We start from the raw sequence: 24,289 nt of genomic DNA, 5'->3' as shown, positions 1-24,289 counted from the left end.
GGTTTATTTGGTGTGTTTGTTTTCGGAGCAGCTCTGCAACAATGAAATGTTAATGCTTTGTTTGCCGATAGTAAAACTGCGGAGGGAAAGATAACAGATTATTACTTGGGAATTAAAATGTGAGTTTGTTTGCGACAGGCTTTATGTAATGTGTAATTCTTGAGATAGACAGTCCATAGAAACAGCAGTTGGTAAAATAACCTCACCATGAGGTCCAATTTGCACATCTCCATTTCCATGACAACATGAAGGTCATGCTATACAACAGCTGTTAAATGGGCCTTCTGGTGAGATTGTTCTGAAACTGTGTGTGATGGTAGATACTACCGTCCCAAAATATCAAATTGTTAATCTTTCTACTTTATTTTATCTTTCAGTCGTAAAGCTGTTTCTTAAGTTGATGTAAATGCTTAAATTCTGTGAGGGGATTTTTTTATTGTTTTCAAATGGCCCAGTCTGAATTCAGGGAGAATTGATGCAGTGCATAAACTCCTCCAGCCTCAGGCGTCCTCTCACTGTCTCCAGTTAACTCTGGTGTTTGTAAAAATAAATCTGTACCTGAGCCTGTCAGAGCAGCAACACGCTGAAAGGTATTCCTTTATTTTTATAGTCGACAACCACCTTTCATTCTTTCCGCTGAGTTAACTTAAGCTCTCTGACTTTGATTCTGCCTGTATCAGCTCACGCTGGGGGAGCAGCAGAGCAGGGACTCTGAGCTCTGTGATTTACAGTTCTGGAGGAAGGAACTGAGATCCAGAGGATTATAGCAGCACTGCAGGAAAAACACAGGAAGGATGTGAAATACAAAGTTTCTGAGTTTTCACCACTGAAAAAACAGTTAAATGTGAATACTCTGAGATATGACTGTGGCCCTTTTAGATATTCAACAGTTGTCCATCATGGATATGATATTATAGAAACCAAGGCCAGATCAACCTTGTAGGGGGAACTGGATGTGCCCTTGGGCCCCCAAGTGACACGCAACTTCATGGGAGTTAAGGTATTTACCCAGGCACCCAGAAACCAAACAGCAGAAATTATTGGTTGATTTGTTTCAGTTGAAGGTTTAGAGAAGCAGAGTTTCAAAGGTCTAGAGAAACTGAAACATTAAACATGCTCAATCTTGGGCCCCCTAAAAACATTTATTGAGCTATAAGTATCTCTAGACCTTCAAGGTCTAGAGAGGTCTAGAGAAACTCTCCAGACTTTGAGAGTCTAAAGAGTTTATCGACCTCTCTAAAGATTTTTACTGGCTGGGTTACCTACTGCTCAGTTTCTGTCTCGACACCTCTAAAGACCTTCAAGGTCTAGAGAAACTGAAACATTTGCCTGATCAATAAATCATGATGCTAAGCAAAGGCAGTGTAAAAGCTATTTTTATTTTAAAGAAATTTAACTAGCAGCAATGTTATTAATTGATTAATTGCTTAATCAAGGCAAAATTCACTTCTTCTGAAATGTGAATATTTGCTTGGTTTCCTTGTTTTCTATTATAGCAAGTTCAAAATTTCTATTTGAATATGTCAACTTGAGTTTAAGGGAATAATGATGAACATTTTATACACTGAGCATCAATCGTTCAGCGTCAGTGGTTGCAAGGATGAGTATAGCACCTAGTCTACATTGATAGTTCATATTGTGACTTAAATGGTGTAAACATCTACCAAATTTGCAGGTAATCAAATTATGTAGACCCAAATAACTTGGAGTAAACCTGCATCAGTTACACACAGTTGCTGTTAATAGACAAGGCAGCCAGAGTGAGGGTGACATGAGGTCAGCCTGAATAAAAACTGCGTCCATCCGTCATCAGGAGGCTGAAGGAGACAACAGCTCTGAAAAATTTTTTAAGACTTGATTGACTGAATGTCCAGCAGCCATTACTCATAATGACACAGTGAAGTGGCTGAAGCTCTGACAGTCTGATGGGTGGACGGTTAAAGGTCAGCTCAAGAGCAGGGGCCTGGATTAAAGTCCATGAAAAACATTTACACCACTGAATCGACGAGCTAACAGACAGTGGTTTGACTGGGACCTGACCAGTTCATCACTCACTCTGATTGACTCTGTGTTGGATCATGTTAGCTAGCTAGTAAGCTAATGTTATGAATACTTAATGACAATTAACAAATAACTAAAGATTGTAAAACCATGGTTCAATATCTTGCCCTTCATTTGAGTTATATTCAATTATAGTGTCTTTTTACCACCAATCTGATGGTTAGGAAAGACAACCCAGGCAACTCAGTGGAAACTGAACATTAGCTAAATCGTAGTGTGTTAAACTTTTGAATATTCATCATGCAGGACTCTACAAAATCAAAAACCAAAGCTGGTTTGGTTCTGTTTGCCCCAGTGACAGCAGAGAAGGATTCAAAGTGGTGCGTGATGCAGCCGAGCTCGTTGTCACGTTCATTTTCTATAAGACACAACCGGTTGCTTCTCAAGACAGTGAGCGTCCAAATGCCAACATTTCTCCAGACTCCAACAGAAAAGCAGCAGTTTTAACATCTGGACTACTGTTCCCTGAGACAGGGGTTCAGTCTCCTTCATCTACCCACAGCTATGCAATCACATCTCTGCCACATCTCATCTGACCAATCACAGCCATCTGTCCGGTCTCATTAACTCCACCCCCGACTCTGCAGACAGGAATAAGAGCTGATATGTGGCCAATCAGATTCTTGGTCTCAACTTGTTTCATCTTGGCAGAATAAATTTTTAGACTTGAGCGTTACGCTGTGTGATTTGCTCAGATAAGATGCTGCCCAGCTTCGTTTGACCAGTCACAGCTGATGAGGGGAAGGAAACGATGGAGATGACGGTGGGAACTGAGACTTCGCACAAATATAAAAGGAAATGAAAAGAGAGCTGTAGGCGTCAGGCAGATTCAGAATTTATGAATCAGTCGTCAGCAGCACATGTTGGTTATTAGTCTGGTGTCCAGAGGTGTTTGGTGCAGCTGCAGCTCAGGTGGAAACATGAGCAGGATGAGAAACAGATTGAATCCAAGATCAGTTGATGTGTTTGGGGCCAAAGTCAGTCAGGACCAATCAAATCACATCTTCACTTTCCTTTCAAAACAGTGTGCTGTGCCTCTGGCGCTCTGACAATTTACTGATGGAGGGAGCAGATTGGAACAGGCTGTGAGAGAGGAGCGAGGGAAACCACAGGAGAATAAAACACACCTTAAATTAGATCAGATGGAGAGGAGAGAACATGTTTGGTTAACCTGTGTTCTCTTTATCTGCTCGGTGGAGATCCATCAACCTCTGCAGAGGAGGGAACGTCAGACCCAGGTCCCAACTCAGTTACTTGAGACTTGATTTCAGGTCAAGACAAAGATGAATTTCTTCAAGTTGAAGCTGATGGAACCTTCTGTGGTATTTAAAACTGGCATAGTGAAACTGGTTCTCCCTGCTGTGCCTTTGCTTCATTTGTGTTTCTACAGTTGGGCTTGATAGTAATGAAACAGATTAACATTGACTTGATGTATTATATTGTACAGTTAAAATAAAATCCACGCGAGGATGTGAATGATCAGCCCCTTCTCTTGGACCGGATCATTCTGAAGGACGGTTTACATCCAGGGCCAAAGGAGGAAGATGCTTTTATCCAAAGCTACTTACAAGTGAGAAACACACTGAAGCTTGAGTGCAGTAGGAAACCTTAGTGTACAAAGAATTACATCTATTCAATAGGAGCAAGGAGGTGAAGAAGTGCATAGTAAATGCTAGTTAGACATGTTAGAGGTGTGGAGATGAGTCTTCAACAGATTCTTGAAGATAGAGAGGGACGCTCCTGCTTCAGTAGCTTGTTCCACCATCAGGGAACCACGGACCAGAACAGTCTGGACTGTGTGTAGGGAGCGTGGTTCCCTAACGTTAGATATAATTCATAAAAATCACACTGACGTTGAAGGTACCAAGACAAAATGTAACGAGAGAAACGCTGAAAAAACACGAGAGCACATTAAAAAGACAAAAAAAGAGAGACACAAGACCATCTGTAGGGGAGAACGAGTCAAAAGGCGCGCGAGAGAGAGAGAGAGCGAGCGAGGTGGGGCTGACACACATGTACTGTAGTTGTTGTGAGTAGCAGCTCGATGCCTCAGGGTTTGGTGCCATTTGGTGCCTGTTTGGACAACGAGCTACACAAAACACACACACACACACACACTCACACACACACAGAATTTCACACAGCAACACATCAATACTCTCTCTCGCTCGCTCTCCCTCTCTGGTAAAACAAGGCCTGAATAAGCTGTGTCTCACTAACACACATTTCCCAGAGTCCCCGTTGTGTCCTAATGTAGAGCGCTGCAAGCCTACAGGGCAGTAGAGCAGGGTGGTTGCTGGTTCCAATCCCTGAGACAATCTGGCCTCAGAAATGTGAATGGAAACACCCAAATATATTCAGATGAGACAGTGGAGATAGAACATGTTCATTCGTGAGGTTTTATTACAATGGACAGAAGCAGGATTTTACTGTTACTAGTTGTGTGTCAGACGTTATTATTCTTGCTGTGATGCATTAATGTGTAAAGGGTATAACACTGAATACATGCAGGGGTTAAAGTGGGGTTAGATCCAGAGTTTTCATATGTCACAGGTCCACGATGACACAGTTCAGGATTAATGAAGGACGTCATGGGAAGCTCTGGAAAAAATCTATAAAATGACCTTGAGTTTGTAATATTTGATCACAGATGTCAGTTCCCAAGGTCAAGAAAGAATCATCACACCTGAGGTGAACAGTTCCTTGTTCATATCTTAGACACACACACACACACACACACACTCTCAGGTGTTGTCCTGAGCTGTGATGTAATTACTGAGCTCAACAGTTAATCACAGAACATTATTAATTACAACAGAATGACACACTGACCTCCTGTGTGAGTGACACTGACAGAGCTGCAGGTGTGTGTGCAGCCAAATAAAATGTCCTTCTCACCCAAGACACTGTTATTTATAGGTTAATTTACTTCAAGAACAAAATCACTTTAATTCCCCACAGGCCTAAAAATATGGAAGATTTCAGATAAATCCTGCAAGGTTGGATGGTGGGTCCAGGTGGGCGGGGCTGAGGGTGGTGACTGCTTTGTTGTGACATCACAAAGTTCCAGTACAAACCAAAGGTTCGTGAGTTTGTTTACAGACAAACCAAGATCACTTCCTCTAAAAGGTCTCTGTGTGGTGACGTCGGTCCACACTCGCCTTCAGAGCAGCTGAAACAAACATGATACTGGAGGGAAACAAACTTGTGTCTGATTCAACAGGTTTGAAAATGTCCTTAAAGAACTAAACATCAGCAGAGCTCTTCAGGAAACTTTCTAAATAAATACATTATAGATTCTACACAATATTTCATGGTCTGTGTGTTAGAAAACAGTCAGTGAGTCAATTCAGTGAATCATCAGGTCATCCTCCTGCTATACCCCCCCCCCCATCACAGCGCTGTGCCCTCACTTCCTGTTTGCCATGGCTGGTGTTTACAGCTGGTGGAGTCGCCGCCTGTCGGCCTCACAGCAGCGCACACTCACAGCCAAGCAGAGACTCGACTTCAGTATTTGATACCATGATTGTTTTGGGCTCAGTACCCCCCACCCTGCCCTGGAATCTGATTCCCACCCCCTGCTGCCCCCTCGTCAGAGTCCATAGTTGATGTTATGAGTCAGTTGATGTTACTGTTAGCATCAGAACCTCTGTACCACTGACTCTGATCATTTCCTGTTAGAAAGTCAATCAAAAACGACTCAAAACGACCACAAAGAGACGAAAACTGCCACCAAACAGTCACAAAGAGATGTAGAGACCAAAGCCAAATGATGCTGACGCAGTCTCATCTTTTCTCATTTTACAGATGTGCCCCATCTTCTTCAACTGAGCCCCAGTCTGCCACCCACCCACCCCCCTCCCACCCCACCTCACTCAAAAGAAATCAGGAAATCTGATCTGAAATCTGCTGTAATTGACTGAAAATCTCTTTTTGCTTTGTGAAGTTAACAGATCCATTTCTACTTACACATTCAGAATGTTGTCAGCCCCTGTTAAACACACAGTCTGCAACTTCAGCCTCTAGAGGTCTTTCAATCCAAACAAGACTTATCCACAGAGGTTGCCTCCTCCCCATAACAAACGGACCAGGTGATTAAAACCAGTAAAAACAGCTGAGCTGTCATTTACTCTGCTGGTTTCTCTGATAACTTCAGATCCAGAGTCCGACGACTAAAATCCTTCATCTGGTTCAAGTACAGAGCTGAAAACCACCAAGGTGGAAGAAGTCTCCCCTGAACTATAATAAAGTATACAGACATGGAGGTGATTTTCAGTGACAGTCACATGTCTGTCTATTTGACTGAATTCGTGCAGAACACATCATGTTGTTGGTTGGGAAATCCCCTCGTCTGCTGTCTCTCAGCACACAGACAGGCAGGACAGAGCTGCAGAACAAACCAACTGAATATTACAGTCCAACTCTTCATGCCTTGAAAATGCGGAGGTGGAGCTCAGGACCGACTCTGTGAATATTTCAGGACTCCTGGTCTTGTGGGCAGCTGACTGACTCACTGACTGATTGTCTTTAGTTCTGGGTCCGTTTGGCCTGTCGCTGCCTGCAGGGGGAGGACAGAGAGAGAGAGAGAGGGAGAGAGAGAGAGGCAGTCTGTGTGTTATTAACAACATGTGAGCACATGCATGCTTCTGTGTATCAGTGTGTGTTTGTATTGTTTGTGCAGGAACTGGCATCATTGTTCTGACACTGTAACCCACATAAATCAGATATATTTCTAATCAGTGTGTGTGTGTGTGTGTGTGTGTGTCCTGTAGGATGCATGTATGTGTTGCTACCAGTGTGTTGTTAGTTACCGCCCCTGGCTATGAATGCAGAATGACAAACAGAAACAGAGTGTGTGTGTTTCTGTGTGAGTGAAATGCAGGTTTACATCTGAAAGGAAAAACAGACGACCAGAAACAAACAGAAATATGAAAAACTGCACCGAACCTCATTAGTGCACGTGTGTGTGTGTGTGTGTGTGTGTGTGTGTGTGTGTGTGTGTGTGTGTGTGTGTGTGTGTGTGTGTGCACACGTGTGTGTCCTCTTCCCTTGGACTCATGTGGTTTCACAGGAGAAACAAGCTGCCGAGCAGAGCCAAGGTTTACATGTGAGTGTTGTCTTGTTTTCATGCTGCGGTGGGTTATAAGTATAGTAGGTGTTATTGTACAAATGATTCTACAGTGTGGTTGTGTTTTAGTGGTTTTACAGATCACAGGTTATTACAGATTATTACAGAGAGACTCTTGACTGTGTCCAGGAGATACAAGAGTTAAAGTAACATTTTCTTATTATTGGTTATCTGGCTATTTAGTCATCCAGTTATTTATCCATCAGAAGATATGAACATTAACATTAAAGCTCCATATTTTACTCTTCTCCTGTGTTTCATCTGAAGTGTTGATCTCCATCAGAAGATATATTTGTGGTTTCAAGAACCAAAAATCATCTCAGTGTAGTTTTACATCTCCTCTCTCAGGCTTCTCTCTGCAGCTCTAGTAACAACAGGTCAGTCAGCCAATCAGAAGAGAGGATCTGAGCCTCTCTTTTGATTGGATGTAAATATATCAGATTTCAGGTAAACACTCAGAGAAACCAAAACCTGGACCTGCTTTATAATCACAAACACATGGACATCTGCCTTTAAACTGTGTGGAGCTTTAAGATTATTTCAGTCAGCTCACAGTAATAACGCTGTATGAGGAGCAGCGGCAGCAGCAGCGGGTGACACCATGGCTTTCAGGTGAGTAAATCACTGATGGATTAATGCCACTATAACACTGTATTGGACCTGAAATTATCAACTGATATATAGTGTTCACATCAACATCCAGGTTGTAACTGTGAGCAAACAAACTCAAACGCCTCTCATCAGCCGAAGCCTGATGTTCACAGAACATTCAGAAAGTCTTCAGACGCTGTCACTTTGTTCACATGTTGTTATGTTGCAGTCTTATGCTGAAATAGTTTTATTCATTTTTCCTCCCGTGATGACAAAGTGAAAACAGAATTTAGACATTTTTGCAAATTGAAGCATCACATTGACACAAGTATTCAGAGACTTTACTCAGTACTTAGTTGAAGCACCTTGGCAGTGATTACAGCCTCCAGCCTCCAGTTGTATTGGATCTGATGTCACAAGGTTTGCACATCTGGAGTTGGGCATTTTCTGGATGGGGACGTCAGGGGACAGACATTTTCAGGTCTCTGCAGAGATGTTTGGTTTGGGTTCATTTTCAGGTTCAGTTCCCTGGCTCAGGTTGTCCCTAAGCTGCTCCTGTGTGCGAAGGGTAATTCTCTTTTCATTAAGGATATCTCTGTACTTTGCTTTGTTCTGGGTTCCCTAAACCCTGACCAGTCTCCCTGTCCAGCTGAAAAACGCCCCCATGCTGCAGTGCCTGGTTTCCTCCAGACATGATGCTGAATTGAAGCCAAACAGTTCAATCTTGGTTTCATCAGACCAGAGACTCTGGTTCCTCTCAGCCTCAGATTCCTTTCGCTGCTCTGCCACGAAGCCCAGAGCAGTGGAGCTGCAGTGATGATTGTCCTTGTGGAGGATTCTCACATCTCTACACAGGATCTCTGGAGTTCGGCCAGAGTGACCATCAGGTGCTTGGTCACCTTCTCCCCTGATTGCTCATTTTGGCCGAGTGGCCAGCTCTAAGAAGGGTGCATAAGAATTCCCTCCAGGACCATGAATTTTCCATCCTCTACCATCCATCCCATGTGATATAAAGGCGGCGTTAGTTCCCAGCTTTAATTAAAATGGTGCGTTAATTTTCATTTATCACTAAGCAGTAAAGTGCGTGCTGTGGCTCATTTACTTTATTGTATCGCATCATTTGCAGTGTGACTATGACACTGCATGCATGCACACTGCAGTGTCATTGCTGAAAGTGTTTTATGTTTATGGTTTGTCAGGATGAAGGTGTAATGATGCATTTGGTTGCTTCTCACCAACTGGCAAAGATGTAGCAGTAAAGTGGTGTAGTACAACAAAAATAGAGCTGCTGTGTAAACCTGCAGCCTTTGTTTCATTTTTAGTTTCGGTTACAGATACCTGATGCTTTCTGATATACTCGGTTGTATTTTGGGACCTGTGCATTATTATCTTATTTCTGGCCATTTCTAGCATCTTCTTAGGAAACATTCACAACAAAAATGAACAGGTGTCAATAGCATTTTTCTACAGGTATTCCTTTCACCAGTGCAGCCCCAACAACTTTTACTAATAAGACAGAGCAGCCTGAGAGACGAAACTCAGGGCAATTAAAAGTCTGAAGACCAGCCGTGGTACCACTCACTGCTTTAGACTCTTCTAATCTTATTCAGATTATTTCTGAACTGGTTAGCACCACCCCAACCAGGAGAACAGCACTGCTGAGCAACAGAGAAGGAGACAGAAGATTAAAAAGTAAAATCTGGCCCAGATGTGACGGTTTTCTAATGTCAGGGTCACCTGGAGTTCACCATGTGACCTCAGTGTGCTGCTGCCTGCCAGAGGACGCCGACAGCATGGTGCTAAGTGCACGGGTGGGGTGTAAATCAAACACACCTCACCTCAATTCAACCCTGCAGCTGGCTCAGGCTCAAGGAAAGGAAAGCAAAGGAAAGGAAAGGAGAGGAAGGATTGAGGAGAGAATAGGAGAAAAGTAAAGGAAATAAGGAGGAAAAAGGAAAAGAAGACGAACATGATGACTTGTGTGTTATTGTTAAAACAGATTGTGTTTGTTCTTTATTGTAATTTATATCAAGATTTGATCATATTATAGGAAACCATATTATTATACAAAAATTCTGACAGTTCCAAAGGACGTTAACTTACAGTAGTTTGTTTTACAACTGTGAGGAAATGAGGAGGGAGAAGGAGATAGAAAGAGGGGAGGAGAGGAAATAGGAAAGGAAATTAACAGGAGATGGGAAGAGGAGAGGAAAACAAGAGAACAGAGGATGGATGGTATGGATGTGAAGAGTGAAGAAGGAGGAGGGAAATGATGGAGGAGAGGAGATGGGAGGAGAGCAAGGAAAGGAGAGAAGAAAGATGAAGAGGAGGAGGAGGAGGAGGAGGAGGGAAACGGAGTTGGAAACAGAAACAGTTAGCAATTATCTAGAGTACGTTCCTCTCAGTTTTTACTGCAGAGCCTCACTGGGATTTATGAGTGCAGTCACTTCTCTGCTGTGTGTGTGTGTGTGTGAGAGAGTGTGTGTGTTTGTGTGTGTGTGTGTGAGTGTGTTTGTGTGTGTGTGTGTGAGAGAGAGAGAAGATTTAATATATCAAAGTTTGGGGATATAAACACCACATCATCCCAGAATGACATCTTCAGCTTCTTCTTCACCTCTCACACACACACACACACACACACACACACACACACACACACACACGCACACACACACACACACACACACACTGAGTCACATGAGGGTGACTCATGGCTAACAGCAGTATGTGTGTGAGTGTGTGTCACTGTGGGGGTGTGTACAGTGTACGTGAGTGTGGGTGTACAGTGTGTTGTGTTTGCGAGAGGCGCAGCATGAGTGTGTGGGAGCGTGTGTGTGTGTGTGTGTGTGTGAGCTTGGCAGTGCCCACATTAGCTTCTGTGCCAGCTTCACGGGTGTCTTAGATTAACAGTGAAGAGCCCCTTTGATGATGAAACACAAACTAAAGATGGCCGTCTCTCAGATCCTCTGCTTTTCTCCTCCCGTCTCCTCCTTGATTAATCAATTAATTGATCATTTATCAGTCATAGTGTTTTCTGCTCTGTCTGCAGAGTCGCTGGCACTGAACTGAGCTGGTGACTGACGGTTACACGTTGTCACATCTAACTTGTGTAAAGCAGAACTGGTTTAATCTAGTTTGTCCCAGTTTGTCTGGTTCGGTCTGGTTTGATTTGGTCAAATCCAGTTTAATCTGGTTTGGTCCAGTTGGTTTGTCTGGTGTTCTGGTTCAATCCAGATTGTTCAGGTTTATTCTAGTTTAATTTGTTACCATTTAGTCTGGTCCAGTTTAATCCATTTGGTCTATTTCTGCTGTCTCATTTACTCCCTTGTAGTCTAATTTGTTCTGGTATGGTCTGGTTTGTTTTTGTCTGGTTTGGTCTGGTTTGGTCTGGTCTGGTCTGGTGTGGTTGGTCAGTTGACAGCTGACTCATCTGACTTCCTGCTCCTCCGTTTCTTTCTCTTCCTGTACTTCCTGTCTTGTTGTGTTCCTCCTCCTCCTCTCTTCTCCTCCTCTCTTCTCCCCCTGTCATAAAATGTTCTTCTCCTCTCTCCTTCATGTTTGTCTTTTTCTGTGTTTTTTGTTCCTCCTCCTCCTCCTCCTCATCCTGCTGTTCATCCTGATTCTGTTCTCTGTTGTTTAGCTCACTTCTCTGTTCATCCTCCCTCTGTTTCTTTCAGTTTATTTCAGTGTGACAGGAAACAAACACATGTTATTGAATCAGTCACTTTCACCTGATGTGATCAACATTAGCAGGTGGTTAACCCCCCCCCCCCCCCCCCCCCCCCCCCCCGTTCTCTCTCAGTGTGGAGGGCGACTCTCAGTGTCCAGAGGCGCTCACTTTTTCTGATTCGTCCTTCGGCCATCCGCCTCCTTTCCATCGCTATAGCAACAGCCCCCTCTCCAGCCCCTGTGATCCCTACAGCTCTGCCTCCACCAGCGGGCCCCTGGGAGCCTCCCACACACACACTCAGGTAACACAAACACAAGAAACACAGACAACAGGTGAGAAGCCATTAGGTTGTTTGTGACAGGAAGTTTCACCTTGTTGAATAATTGTAAACAAGGATTATTTCTGATTTGTAACCAGATGATTACAAGTCGTAAATGTTTGAAAAAGCACATCAGCAACTTTTGTTTGCCATGAAAATGTATCAAATAATGTGTTTTTCTTTGTAAAGAGCTATGAGGAGACGATAATGAGCAAAATGATTCAGGTTGTTAATTACTTCTGCTTCGAGCTGTATTTATTTAATAATTATGTCATTTCATGTCTTGTGGGTAAGAGAAGTGGCCAAAGCTACAAAAATAACCCACACTGTAAAAACATTATTTAACAACGAGCAATAACAACATGGCTGAAACTCAAAATGTACATTTTCTATCAGTGTAATTAACCAACCAGCTTATAACTACTAACAAATATGAAGACGGGAGGATAACAGTGGTTTAACATCCTCAGTTGTGATGAGCTGGTTTACAGTGCTGCCTTCGTGGACTATTAGCAGGCACTGGGCCAACCCATGTGTCTGTTTTGGAGGTCGTTGTAGAGGTCAACACAGAGGCAAGAATTACTCACTCAGCAAGTACAGTCAGAAACTCAGAATGTAATCCCACAGCTAACAGTGTAATGAGGTGTGTTGTGTTTTTCATACTGTTGCTGAAACCTTTATTCACCATTAACTTTGGGGTTTGAATCTGAAACAACTGAGAAAAAATGTGAAAACTCAAACTGATTAAATACAAATCACAAATATCTCATTTGGACTGATTACCTGCCTCCCTCTCCTCCTCTCCTTCAGGGCAGCTCTCCCATCTCTCCCCCCAGCCCGGCAAGCCTCGCCTGGGCTCAGCGCAGCAGACACCAGCCGGCCAGCCTGGCGCTCCGCAAGCAAGAGGAGGAGGAGAGCAAGCGCTGCAAGGCTCTCTCTGACAGCTATGAGCTCTCTACAGACCTCCAGGACAAGAAGGTACAGTGCTGCAGGAACGGCCTCATGGGGGTTTTCCTGTAATCGTCTGTGTTACGTTGTGAACTGAATGCAGCCGTTTCGAACAAAGCAACACACTCCAGCAGCGTGTAAAGCATGTCCAAACACCCACACCTGTTGTTTTACATACACACTGTGTCCTATTTACCAGCATTGATGCGCTTCAATGTAATTTTATCGCATCAGTGCATCGCAGCTCCTGTCTCTATGATGTTTTCTACAGTGATGGACATGATGCTGTGTGTGTGAAGTCAGAGCAGTTTGCTAACAGCAACAAGCTGTCATTTTTAGTGATCCAGAGTTTATTTACTGTTCCTTATTGTCAGTTTTATTGGCTGATATTATATTTTTCAACGATTAACATTGAAAAAAAAACTAAAAAAACAATGACTATCAATACAGTTCTGTTACTTTAGACTGAAAACCAAGGCTTGTGTATCTTGTTGACTGTTAAATTACTTAAACCTTTATGGAAACCAGCACATTCAGGTTTACAGAAACTCGTTTGGAAAAAAAAAGAAAAAAACTGATTTAGTGTCCTCTGACTGGCTTGGTCTATATTATCACCACACTGTAGTGTATGGTAGACCATACACCACTTTGATCTCCAAAGGAAGCGTTTCCATTTAGTATTCATAATATTATTATTTATTGTCCTGATCCTAATAAGCTGCAGAGTCTGTTTTCTGTTGCATGATTTTCCAAACGAAAAAGGTCAGTTCTTTGTTCCCTGATTGGTTGCCTGTGTATGACCGTGCTTTCTGATAGGTGGAGATGCTGGAGAGGAAGTACGGGGGCCAGTTTGTGTCCCGGCGGGCGGCGAGGACGATCCAGACGGCGTTCAGGCAGTACCGCATGAACAAGAACTTCGAGAGGCTTCGCAGCTCTGCGTCCGAAAGCAGGATGACCCGGCGCATCATCCTGTCCAACATGAGGATGCAGGTACACACACAGACACACACACACACAACACAAATAATATACATACATGTACACAATAAAAATATATAGGTCCAGTGTGTGCCGACTCTGACCTTGTTTGTGTGTTTTTTGATGGGTCCAGTATTCGTTTGATGAGCGTCAGCCACAGGGTCAGGGGTCAGCAGGTCAGCAGGGGTCAGAGGACGCAGGAAACATGGACGACTCCTTCTCGAAGCAGGTAGACACATTTGTCACCTCCTCAGCTTTTAATAAAGCTGCCATCAACTAACATCTGTTGATGTGCTGATGGAATTAGTGATATGGAAATAAACATTAACTTTAAAGGTCCCATATTTTACGGTTTCCCAGTGTTTTATCTGAAGTGTTGATCTCCATCAGAAGATATATTTGTGGTTTTAAGGACCAAAAACCATCTCAGTGTAGTTTTACATCTCCTCTCTCAGGCTTCTCTCTGGAGCTCTAGTAACAACAGGTCAGTCAGCCAATCAGAGGAGAGGATCTGAGCCTCTCTTCTGATTGGCTGACTGTTTTCTGAGTGATCTCAGATTTCATGTAAACACTCAGAGAAACCAAATCCTGCAAGGTTGGATGGTGGGTTCCTGGAGAGCGGCAGCTGCTTTGTTGTGACATCACAAAGTTGCAGAAGTCCTGACGGTTGGTTTTAAGGCTCAGCTTCTGAATACAGGCTGTGTGTATTTCTCTGTGGACTGAGGCTTTGATACTTTCACAGTATTAATATAGAACCTAGACCTGCTTTATAATCACAAACACATGGACATCTACCTTTAGACTGGGTGGGACCTTTGACTTAAATTACAATAAACAAGCTTTTAGGGTATTCAAATAATGACAGTATCTCAAATTAAAGTTGGCAGCCATGAAGAGGGGTGGGATGTCTTGTAGCTGACAACAGAGAAGAGAGCAGTGAACAGGGAGATATGTAAAGATGACACCTCACAGGCCGGCTAATACAGTCCTGAAGGGACAGGCCTGTCTCTAACTCTCCGTGTCTCTCTATTGTGTTTGTTTACGTCTCATGTGGGGACCACAGGTGAAGTCCCTGGCCGACTCCATGGACGACTCCCTCACCTGCCAGTCCGGCCGTGAAGACTCACAGGAAGCGGGGGGAGAGGGAGAGGAGGACGACGATGAGGATGAGGAGGAGGGAGATGAAGAGGAGGAAGAAGAGGAGGAGGAAGGGGAGGAGGACGAGGAGGAAGACGATGACGAAGATTACAGACAGTGTGCATGGCGCAACACCACCACATCCTCCCGACGCCCTGCAGGCCGGGTGGGTGGAGTGGGAGGAATGGGAGGAGGGAGAGGAGGCGTGGGAGGAGGTGCCGCCATGCACGAGGACAGCACCGCCACTTCCTTCAGCGATGTCACCCTCTACATGGACGAGGGCTGCCTCCCCTCCTCGCCTCTGTCCCGCCCGCCGTCCTCACCACTCTCCCGCCCCGCCTCCAGTTCTGATACAGAGTACTGGGGAGGAGGGGGAGGAGGAGGTGCAGGGGGGAGAGAAGACAGCAGGGAGACGGAGGGAGGCAGCAACGCCAGCCGGAGGAGCAGCACCCCCTGTACAGAGTGTCGGGGGGAGTACAGGGGGAGGGCAGGAGGAGGAGGAGGAGGACACCTCCCTGTCTTGACCATCGAACCGCCCAGTGACAGCTCAGTGGACATGAGTGACAGGTCAGCACAGCCAATCAAAGCGCAAGGGATCAGAACTTATTACTCTAACATTCATTATGTGATGAACACAGAAAAAGCACAGATATTATTATTACACAGAAGACACTCTCAACTTCCACTGAATCAATGAATGAATAACTCTGTATCCTGTATGTTGTGAAGTGCTCTCTCGTCTCCTCACACATGTGGCCTTCCTCTCCTTTATGAGGATGGACTGCAGTATCATTAATAATCAACCGAAAGAGACTCGTGACATTAACGTGATAAAGGGGGTCTGCATACATATGTCCTCTTAGCAGCCCCCCTCAACCCATCCATCTTTACAGACTCACTGTCTCTCTTTCACTCTCTCACTCTTACCCATCATCTCTTTATTTCCTGTTTCCTCTCTCCTTCTTCCTCCAACTGTCCTTGAGACCTGCAGCTTTGTATTATTATTATTATTATTATTATTATTATCATTTTGCATAGTCCTCTGTCCTCCTCTTAGGTTGCTGCAAATATAAAACATATTTGAAAATAAATTGGTGGTGGTTACACAAAAAACGATCCAGCTCCAGTATCTTTAAGATGAGATAAAAAGAAACTTTATTGATCCCGACAGGGAAATTCTTACAGCAGCTCCAAAGAAGAAAAGAGTGAGTGACAAAACCTAAAGTACATATCGTATATACACCAATCACATATCAAATATGACCTGTTGACTATACATACCTGATGTGTAGCATTGCACTACAATATTGCACTGGAGATCGGATAATTAAAAAAAGAGTTACTGCACAACAGTGAAACATATGATAAATATGATGCTTAATAAATTAAAAAATGATAATAAATATTGCCTGAGATGTATTTGTCTAAGGAGCTGTGATGTTATAAGTGTTAGGTGATGGTGACAGAGACAACAGTCTTTTAAAGTCTGTCTTTTAAAGAGAGCAGCAAATAAATTTAGTCCAAATGTGACAGTCGTCAGAATCAAGATCTCAGTGACCATGGTGTAACATCTTTTATAACCAGTAGACATATACTGCACAGTCAGACATTTTCCTAAACACTCCATCAATACTTAGGTTTCTTTCTTCAGCTTTCACGGTCAACTTGCAGAGACCTGAAACTTTCTAGAAACAGTCAGCAAATCACTTCTTTACTCACTGGTCCTGCTCCAAATATGACTCAGGACATCAAACAATCAGCCCCTATAATTTTGTCAAAAGAGAGGGTGCATGGTAACATTAATTAATTAATGAAATACTGGCAAGCTAGCAGCTACCTAACCTAATGCTAGCCAACTGGGAACAAGAGAGTGCTAGTTAGTTCAGCTAGCTAACCCACAGTTAGCAGCCTACTGCTAAGGGAAAACAGGTTCACAGTTTACTTGTATGATTGACTCCTGTCTCATCACTGTCTGTTAACCTTGTCTGGAATTATTCTTTAATTTGAACTTTATTGTTCTAATCTGAAGGTCGGAGCGAGGCTCTATCGGGCGCCTGGTGTACGAACAGGAGCCATCGGGAGTCGAGCGAGGAGGAGAGAGGGAGAGGAGGGGAGGAGGAGTGGAGGGAGAGACTGGAGAGGATGAGCGAGGAGGAGGGGGAGGAAGCAGCGAAGCCGACTCGCCACAGGGAACCATCAAACACAAACCAAACGGCCGCTCGGTCGCCACGGCACAGGGACAAACACGCAGCCCCGCCAACGTCCCCCTGCCGATGCCCTCAGCCCGGACCCTGCCCTCACACCCGCTCCCTCACCCACTCCAACACCCACATTCACACCCCCACCCTCACCCGTCGCCCATCCCCCACCTGCCCACCATCCTCCACCACCACCCACAGTACAGCCAGCCACATATCATGCACCTGCACCACGGGCACGGTGGCAGCCCTTACATCCAGCACGCACACCACTTCGCCCAGCACCACTACCACCACCTGCACCACCAACACCACCACCTCCCTCATATTTATCCAGAGCCCCCCTCCTCCCCACTGCCCTCTCCCATACCACCACTCACACCTCTCTCGCCCCTGCCACCACCACTCACGCCCTCGCCACTGTCTTCCTCCTCCTCCTCGGCTCTCCAAAACATGGAGGCACAGCAGCAGCAGCACCTCGCCCACCACCCCCACCTCCACCACCACCACCTGCTCTGCTCGGATGGAGACAACGAGAGTGTCAACTCCACCACCACCAACTCCAACGATGACACCACCGTCAACAACTGCAGCTCCGGGTCCTCGTCGCGGGACAGCCTGCGGGAGCCAATTGGAGGGGCCGCTCTGGGGAAACAGACCTATCAGAGAGAGAGCCGCCACAGCTGGGACTCACCCGCCTTCAACAACGACGTGGTGCAGCGGCGGCAGTACCGCATCGGACTCAACCTGTTTAACAAGTGCGTGTGTGTTTGTATCTGTAAACATCTGCATAATAATCAACAAGGCAGATTCAGAATCTTCCTCTTATGATCTTTTGAAAATAAGAGTTATAATAAGAGACACTAAAAAACGATGAACCAGGCTGGGACTGAACTGTCATTCAATGATTCCAAGATCCCAGCCAAAATTTTTGCATAAAATTGAGACCACAGAGAAAATTGAATTTGACCTTACCTGAAACCAAGGTGTTTTGGCTGGTCAGCCATTATTTAACATCTAAAAATTTAGACAAAAAAATAACAATCTCTCAAAAGTCTGCTCTGGAAAACAACATAGAAATGATAAGCGAAACAACATTATGAAACATTTTTGAAAATAAACACTGATCTAAAAAACAAGGAAACTAAAGGTCAAATTGAAAACAAGAAACAAGCTAAAAGGGCATCACTCCTCTTGGCTACAGGAAGCCAGAGAAGGGGATCCAGTACCTGATTGAGAGGGGTTTTGTGTCGGACACCCCGGTGGGCATCGCCAGGTTCATCCTGGAGAGGAAAGGACTGAGCAGGCAGATGATTGGAGAGTTCCTGGGCAGCCGGCAGCAGTTCAACAAGGACGTACTGGAGTGAGTAAAAGACATTTACAAGATTTCAACACCAGAGAATCGCCAGGTCAATGTGTTGTATTTATGTCCTTACAAGGATCAGATGTCCTCATGAGGACGAAAAATCCTGCAAAGTAAAGACCTTTAGCCATCCCAAGGTAAAAGGAGCTAATCTGAAGTTTTCCTGTTGCTATATAGCTAACGTTAGCATTAACAGCTGTTTGCTAACCAGTCTCACCAAGAGCTTCAGCCATTGTTGTGTTTACAAGAAGTGATAATACGTCCTCTGAGCAGCTACATTTTCAGGGAAGACTGGATGCTGCAGGTATTGGAAAGTGACAAGATGGTTAATTAGCAGAAGAAAAGAATTTATAGAAGCAGAAACAAAACTAGAGGGTTGCTTCCCACCTCTGGACACAGCTCTTGGTGAGTAAAGGATCAAAGTTTGATGTCAAACTCACAAAGTTTCTTCTAGAGTGGTGAGTAAACAGCTGTTAATGCTAACGTTGGCTATGTAGCAATAACAAAACTTACAAATACCTCCTTTAAATGTTTCTGTTTCTGACAGTGGGACAATATTTCTTAGATGAAATGAGTAGCATCATCCTCTCTGTGACTGGAATCAAGGGGGTTTCTGGGAAATATACTTCTATTTTTTGTGTTATACTGTTGCGTCGATAAAATGGTTTCTATTATTTTTCACCATTTCAGTTTAATGCTTAATGGTTCAGTATGCTTTAAACTAGCTTGTGCCATTTTCGTATGTCTAAAGATCCATCTACAGACACTTGGTCTGTAGATGTGGGGGAGGGGCTGGAAGACACAGTTTGACGATCCCACGAGCACTTCGTTTGAGGCACACTGACCCCTCTCACGTCGCAGTTGTAGGTGATGATCAGTGCTTCTGTCTCCGTCTGTAGCTGTGTCCTGGATGAAATGGATTTCTCTGGGATGGATCTTGACGACGCTCTGAGGAAGTTCCAGGCTCAGATTAAAGTTCAGGGTGAAGCTCAGCGGGTGGAGCGACTGGTGGAGGCTTTCAGGTAATAAATTGCACCGCAGGTGGCAATCACAGAGAAAATATTGCTTGTCTGTGGTGTTTGTGATGTCTCCTTCATTTCCTCTCTCTCTGTAGTCAGCGGTACTGTGTTTGCAACCCAGTGCTGATCCGGCAGTTCCAGAATCCAGACACCATCTTCATCTTGGCCTTCGCCATCATCCTCCTGAACACGGACATGTACAGCCCCAATGTCAAGCCAGAGAGGAAGATGAAGCTCGAGGACTTCATCAAGAACCTGCGAGGTCAGACAGCAGATCATCTCTAGGTCTTGTAATCAGTGCAGTCTGTCTTACATAATGCAGGTCTGGGAGATTTAAAAACAGTAGTTGGCTGGAAAAGAGCAGAAATGCTGCAGGCTGTTGTCATTACTCATAACAGTCAGACTATGCTCAGAGCAGACTGGGGAGGCTGATTTACAGCCATAAGAAAAAGGATAGTAAAACAAATTTTTACAAAGATTAGCAAGAACTTAAAAGGATGTGCAGCTTTCTATTCATTTTCATCTTGTTTATTTTAACAAAACAAAGCAATAAAAATTGTAGGGAAGCTAACAGTGAAACTTTATTTGTACTTGATTCGGATTCAGCAGGGTCTGAAACTTAAGGCTGACGTGTGTGTTTCCATCAGGTGTTGATAACGGTCAGGACATTCCCAGGGACCTGCTGGTGGCGATCTATGGAAGAATCCAGAAATGGGAGCTGAGGACCAATGATGACCACGTGTCCCAGGTCCAGGCAGTGGAGAGGATGGTGGTTGGCAAGAAGCCTGTAAGAGCCACTGACATCTTAAACAGACTTCTTAAACACGTACATAGGTCTAATATCAATGTATTAGTAATTCTGACTATTAAAAGTTTGTTTTCTTTTCTTTTCCAACTCAAAAATATGAAAATCCAAAAGTTCTCTCTCTTAAGTTCAAACCTCCCTCTAATCAGGTCAGACTTTATCAGTTTTTGTCCATTTTATTACAGTTTTAAGGTTGTAAAAAGGAGTAATATTGACAGGTTACACAACACACTCTTCCAAATAAAGATACCTAGAACTGTAATGTTCTATAAAAAGTTATATTGGGCATTTAAAAGACACACATATGGAAGAAAATGTTAAACTAAATGAAAAAATGTCTATTTATTTACTAGTGCGGCTAGTTTTGTTTTTTTTTACCAGAATCCTTTCACACTTTTCTGTAATGCAGATTTTTTCAGGTCCATTTTGTTGCTGCACAATAATGTTATGTTTTGTGTGTGTGTGTGTGTGTGTGTGTGTGTGTGTGTTGCAGGTGCTCTCCCTGCCTCATCGCAGGCTGGTTTGCTGCTGTCAGCTGTTCGAGGTTCCAGATCCGAACCGAGCTCAGAGGAGCGGCGTCCACCAGAGAGAAGTCTTCCTGTTCAACGACCTGCTGATGGTAATCAACACACTGTGTGTGTGTGTGTGTGTGTCGGTTATAGATTTTACTGAAAAGAAGAGAAACAGGTGGTGATTTTGAATCATTATCTGTCTCACACAGACTCACACTGTCCTTTTGTATGTGTGTGTTATTGTTATTGAACTATTTTGGGACATGTTCCTTACAGAGCCGTAGGAGTGTCTCGCATTGGAGGATAAAGCATCAGCAGAACACTGTTTTATCCCATGATGCCCTGGTACTGTTTAATGGTGAACTCCAGCAGTGTGAGAACATATGGAAGTCTTACCTCCTATTAGAAAACAAATTGATTCCTCAGCAGGAAACCTGAGCAGGATTTGTCGACAACTCGTGTTTTCCCCATGAGACTTAAGTTTTAGTGTTTCCCACTTTACTGTATGTTTCAGTCTCAGTGTTTCCGACTGATTTCAGCAAACAAGCCCTAAAAGTTGAACATTTGCCATAAAGAGCCAGATATTTTTCTCTGGAGTTGGTGGAGACCAAAAGCACCAAAAGAGTTGAAATACTGGATTTACAGAGACTTGAAAAAATATTCAGACCCCTTCACTTTTTTTTACACTTCATTATTTTGTAGATTTAATTGTAAAATTACCATCGTGCCTCTCAGTCTACACTCAATGAAGTAAAAACATGATTTTAGAAATCTTTGCAAATTTATTAAAAGTGAAAAATTGGGAGCGCCTCGGTGGCTCACCTGGTAGAGCGCGTACCATTAAGGCAGCGGCCCTGGGTTTGAATCCGCATACTGCATGTCATCCCCTGACTCTCCTGTCACTCTCTCCCTGACATATCCAATAAAGGCGCTAAAAGGCCAAAAAAAAAAAAACTTTAAAAAAAAAAAAAGTAAAAAACTGGATTTCTCACCTACAGAAGTATTCACACCTTTAATTTGTTTTTTTGTTGAAGCCCCTTTGGCAGACCAGAGACTATTTTCCTCGTGCGCTCAGAGGCCTTTAAAGCTGTTTGGAGATGTCAAACTTTATTGACGCATTAATGCTGACGTCTCTTAAATGTAGCAGCTGGTTGAGGTGGAGCTAACTTCAACTACTCTTATGCTGCTGTGTAGAGAGTTAATATCCCCTCAGGGATGAATAAAGTGTTATCTTAACCTATAATAACACATCGCACTTCATTATATTTTGTATTGTTAATCTGAATCTGCAGCTAGTAACTAAAGTTGTCAAACAAATGTCTTAAAGTAAAAAGCATGTCCTCCTGAATGGAGGTGGAGTGGAAGTGTAAAAGAAGAGAATATAAGTCCAGATCAAAGTCACAGTATCAGTGTTTCATTATATGTTAATTAAAGAAATATTTGCATTCTTTGTCTGTATACAGTCATTTAATGGATCTATGATATGAATCTACACTGTAGCAATTAAAACATTAACAATATGGAGCAAAAAAAACAAACACAACAAAAACAAAGATTTAAGACTCCACTGAAAACACTGTAAAAATGAGACTGTGTATTTATCTTTAAAACTAAATTTAAAAATGGGGGAGGGTCTTCCTGTTTTAATGATACACAGAGGTCGTATTAAGGTCAAAACAAAAAACAGAAACCAGGTATTGACCAACTTCAAATATTAATTTGAGCAACTTAATGAATTTTGACTCAGGAGGTTTCTGACAAAAGCTTTTCGGTCTAAATAAAAGATTTAAAACACGTAGTGAGTCTTCATATACAGTCATTGTCATGCAAAGTGTGTGTTGTGTTTGTTAGAGTTAGTGGCTCTGACTGTGATTCAGCTCTAATTCAGTCATTTTCTTTTATTTATAATGTGACAAAAACAAGCAGAGGAGAATGTGTGGAGAAGAGATTAAAATAACCACTGAGGGATTAAAAAAACCTTGAAATGAACAAAAGAAACAAATGAAGATGAAGATTAACATAATCAAACACTCCCTCCTCCTTTGTCTCTTTTGCTGTTTCCTTCCCTCATCCTCTGTTTTCTCTGTCTTCATATTCTGTCTTCTTCCATGACTTTTTCTTCTCTCTCCTCTCTCCTTTACCCTTTGTCTTTTCTCCTCATCTCTCTTTTCCTCCTCCTCCTCAGGTGACGAAGATCTTCCAAAAGAAGAAGACTTCTGTTACCTACAGTTTCAGACAATCGTTTCCCCTGGTGGACATGCAGGTCCACACCTTCCAAAACACCTGTAAGTACCCTCTCTCTCTCTCTCTCTCTCTCTCTCTCTCTCTCTCTCTCTCTCTCTCTCTCTCTCTCTCTGTACTCTGCCACACTCCTCCCCTCTCGTCCATCTGCTCTCTCCATCTGTCTCAGCCTCTCCTCTTTTTATTTTTTATATCTCTGATTCTTTTCTTGCTCAACTCTCTAATTTTACCCCACAGTTAGCAGATCCACTGAAAACACACACAGATATATACTCACCACACACACATACACTGAGGCAAATACATACAGACACAGGCTGTGTTGATGCTAATGTGTATACACTCATCACTGCCTGGGGCAATGTATGTCTGGTGTTTGGGGGCTTTACAGTCTCTTCTGGGGGGATCCCCTGTGATAATCATATCAGCCTCTTCAGATTTACAGTGTTTGACAAGTTACACAACAGCAGCAGGTCTGAGAGCGAGTTGACTGATTTTACCATAACTGCACTGGCGTTCGATGTGTAAAGGCTTATTATGGTTAAATGTGGATCAACACCAGTAGAGGAAAACTCAAGGGATGCTTTAATAGTACAAAGGGAAGGGAAGCAAAGACTGCAAAGTGTTACGAATGAGATAGAAATAGTATGGTGTGAGTGGGTCCCGAACACTGCAGCATGTGTGCAAAAAGTACACTGCACTACAAAACTCTGAGAGTAGTATTAGACAAATTTAAGTTTTGACCTGAGGATGGGATGAGATCAGTCAAGGAGTCAAGAAGGGGCAATATGAAAAGTCAGGGAATCACTTTAGTTATTACAGTTAATTAAGTGAGGAACACAGGTAATCTCTGTCTGTATCAAAATTCAGGCAAACAATCAAATAATTGTTGTAATTATAATTTTCAACTTGCTGGTAGAGCCATCATAAGGGGATCACCAAAGTCAGTGGTTTACATTGTCTCATAAACATTAATATCTGTACCAAGTTTTCATTCATTCATTCAGAGGTTGCAATAGGGTATATATAGCTGAAGAGGTTGCAGTAGGGTTCTATAGGGTAAGCTATAATAAAGGCATGAAAAGCCCAAAAAAATAATTTAAAAAAAAAAAAAAAAAAGAGGTTACAGTAGGGTAGATACAGTGCAAGAAGATCCAGTAGGATACATACAGCTGAAGAGGTTGCAATGGGATACTTAACGTTTAAGTGGTTGCAGTAGGGTAATTACAGCACAAGGTTACAGTAAGGCACATATAGCTCAAGAGGTTGCAGTAGGGTATATATGGCACAAGAGGCTGCAGTATAGTACATTTAGGTAC

The 24,289-nt window shown here is 43.3% G+C and overlaps 1 protein-coding gene across 7 annotated transcripts in view; it reads left to right on the top strand.

The window, feature by feature from the left end:
• Positions 1 to 24,289, top strand: part of LOC139606527 (IQ motif and SEC7 domain-containing protein 1-like) — a 157,215-nt gene that overhangs the window by 120,419 nt on the left and 12,507 nt on the right. For all 7 annotated transcript variants that reach the window (XM_071458744.1, XM_071458746.1, XM_071458748.1 and 4 more), the window contains 12 exons: positions 11,583 to 11,751; positions 12,580 to 12,747; positions 13,534 to 13,707; positions 13,829 to 13,924; positions 14,759 to 15,399; positions 16,862 to 17,788; positions 18,235 to 18,393; positions 19,293 to 19,415; positions 19,508 to 19,674; positions 20,060 to 20,199; positions 20,711 to 20,836; positions 22,915 to 23,014. In XM_071458744.1, coding sequence (XP_071314845.1) covers positions 11,583 to 11,751; positions 12,580 to 12,747; positions 13,534 to 13,707; positions 13,829 to 13,924; positions 14,759 to 15,399; positions 16,862 to 17,788; positions 18,235 to 18,393; positions 19,293 to 19,415; positions 19,508 to 19,674; positions 20,060 to 20,199; positions 20,711 to 20,836; positions 22,915 to 23,014 — 2,990 coding nt within the window. The remainder of the gene's footprint in view (positions 1 to 11,582; positions 11,752 to 12,579; positions 12,748 to 13,533; positions 13,708 to 13,828; positions 13,925 to 14,758; positions 15,400 to 16,861; positions 17,789 to 18,234; positions 18,394 to 19,292; positions 19,416 to 19,507; positions 19,675 to 20,059; positions 20,200 to 20,710; positions 20,837 to 22,914; positions 23,015 to 24,289) is intronic.

The sequence above is a fragment of the Trachinotus anak genome, unplaced genomic scaffold, assembly GCF_046630095.1.
Source record: "Trachinotus anak isolate AG129_WGS33_773 ecotype Australia unplaced genomic scaffold, CSIRO_AGI_Tana_v1 ptg000022l, whole genome shotgun sequence".
In the NCBI taxonomy this organism is placed as follows: Eukaryota; Metazoa; Chordata; class Actinopteri; order Carangiformes; family Carangidae; genus Trachinotus; species Trachinotus anak.
Note: the sequence above shows the minus strand (reverse complement) of the source record. Positions and strands in the feature narration are given on the sequence as shown.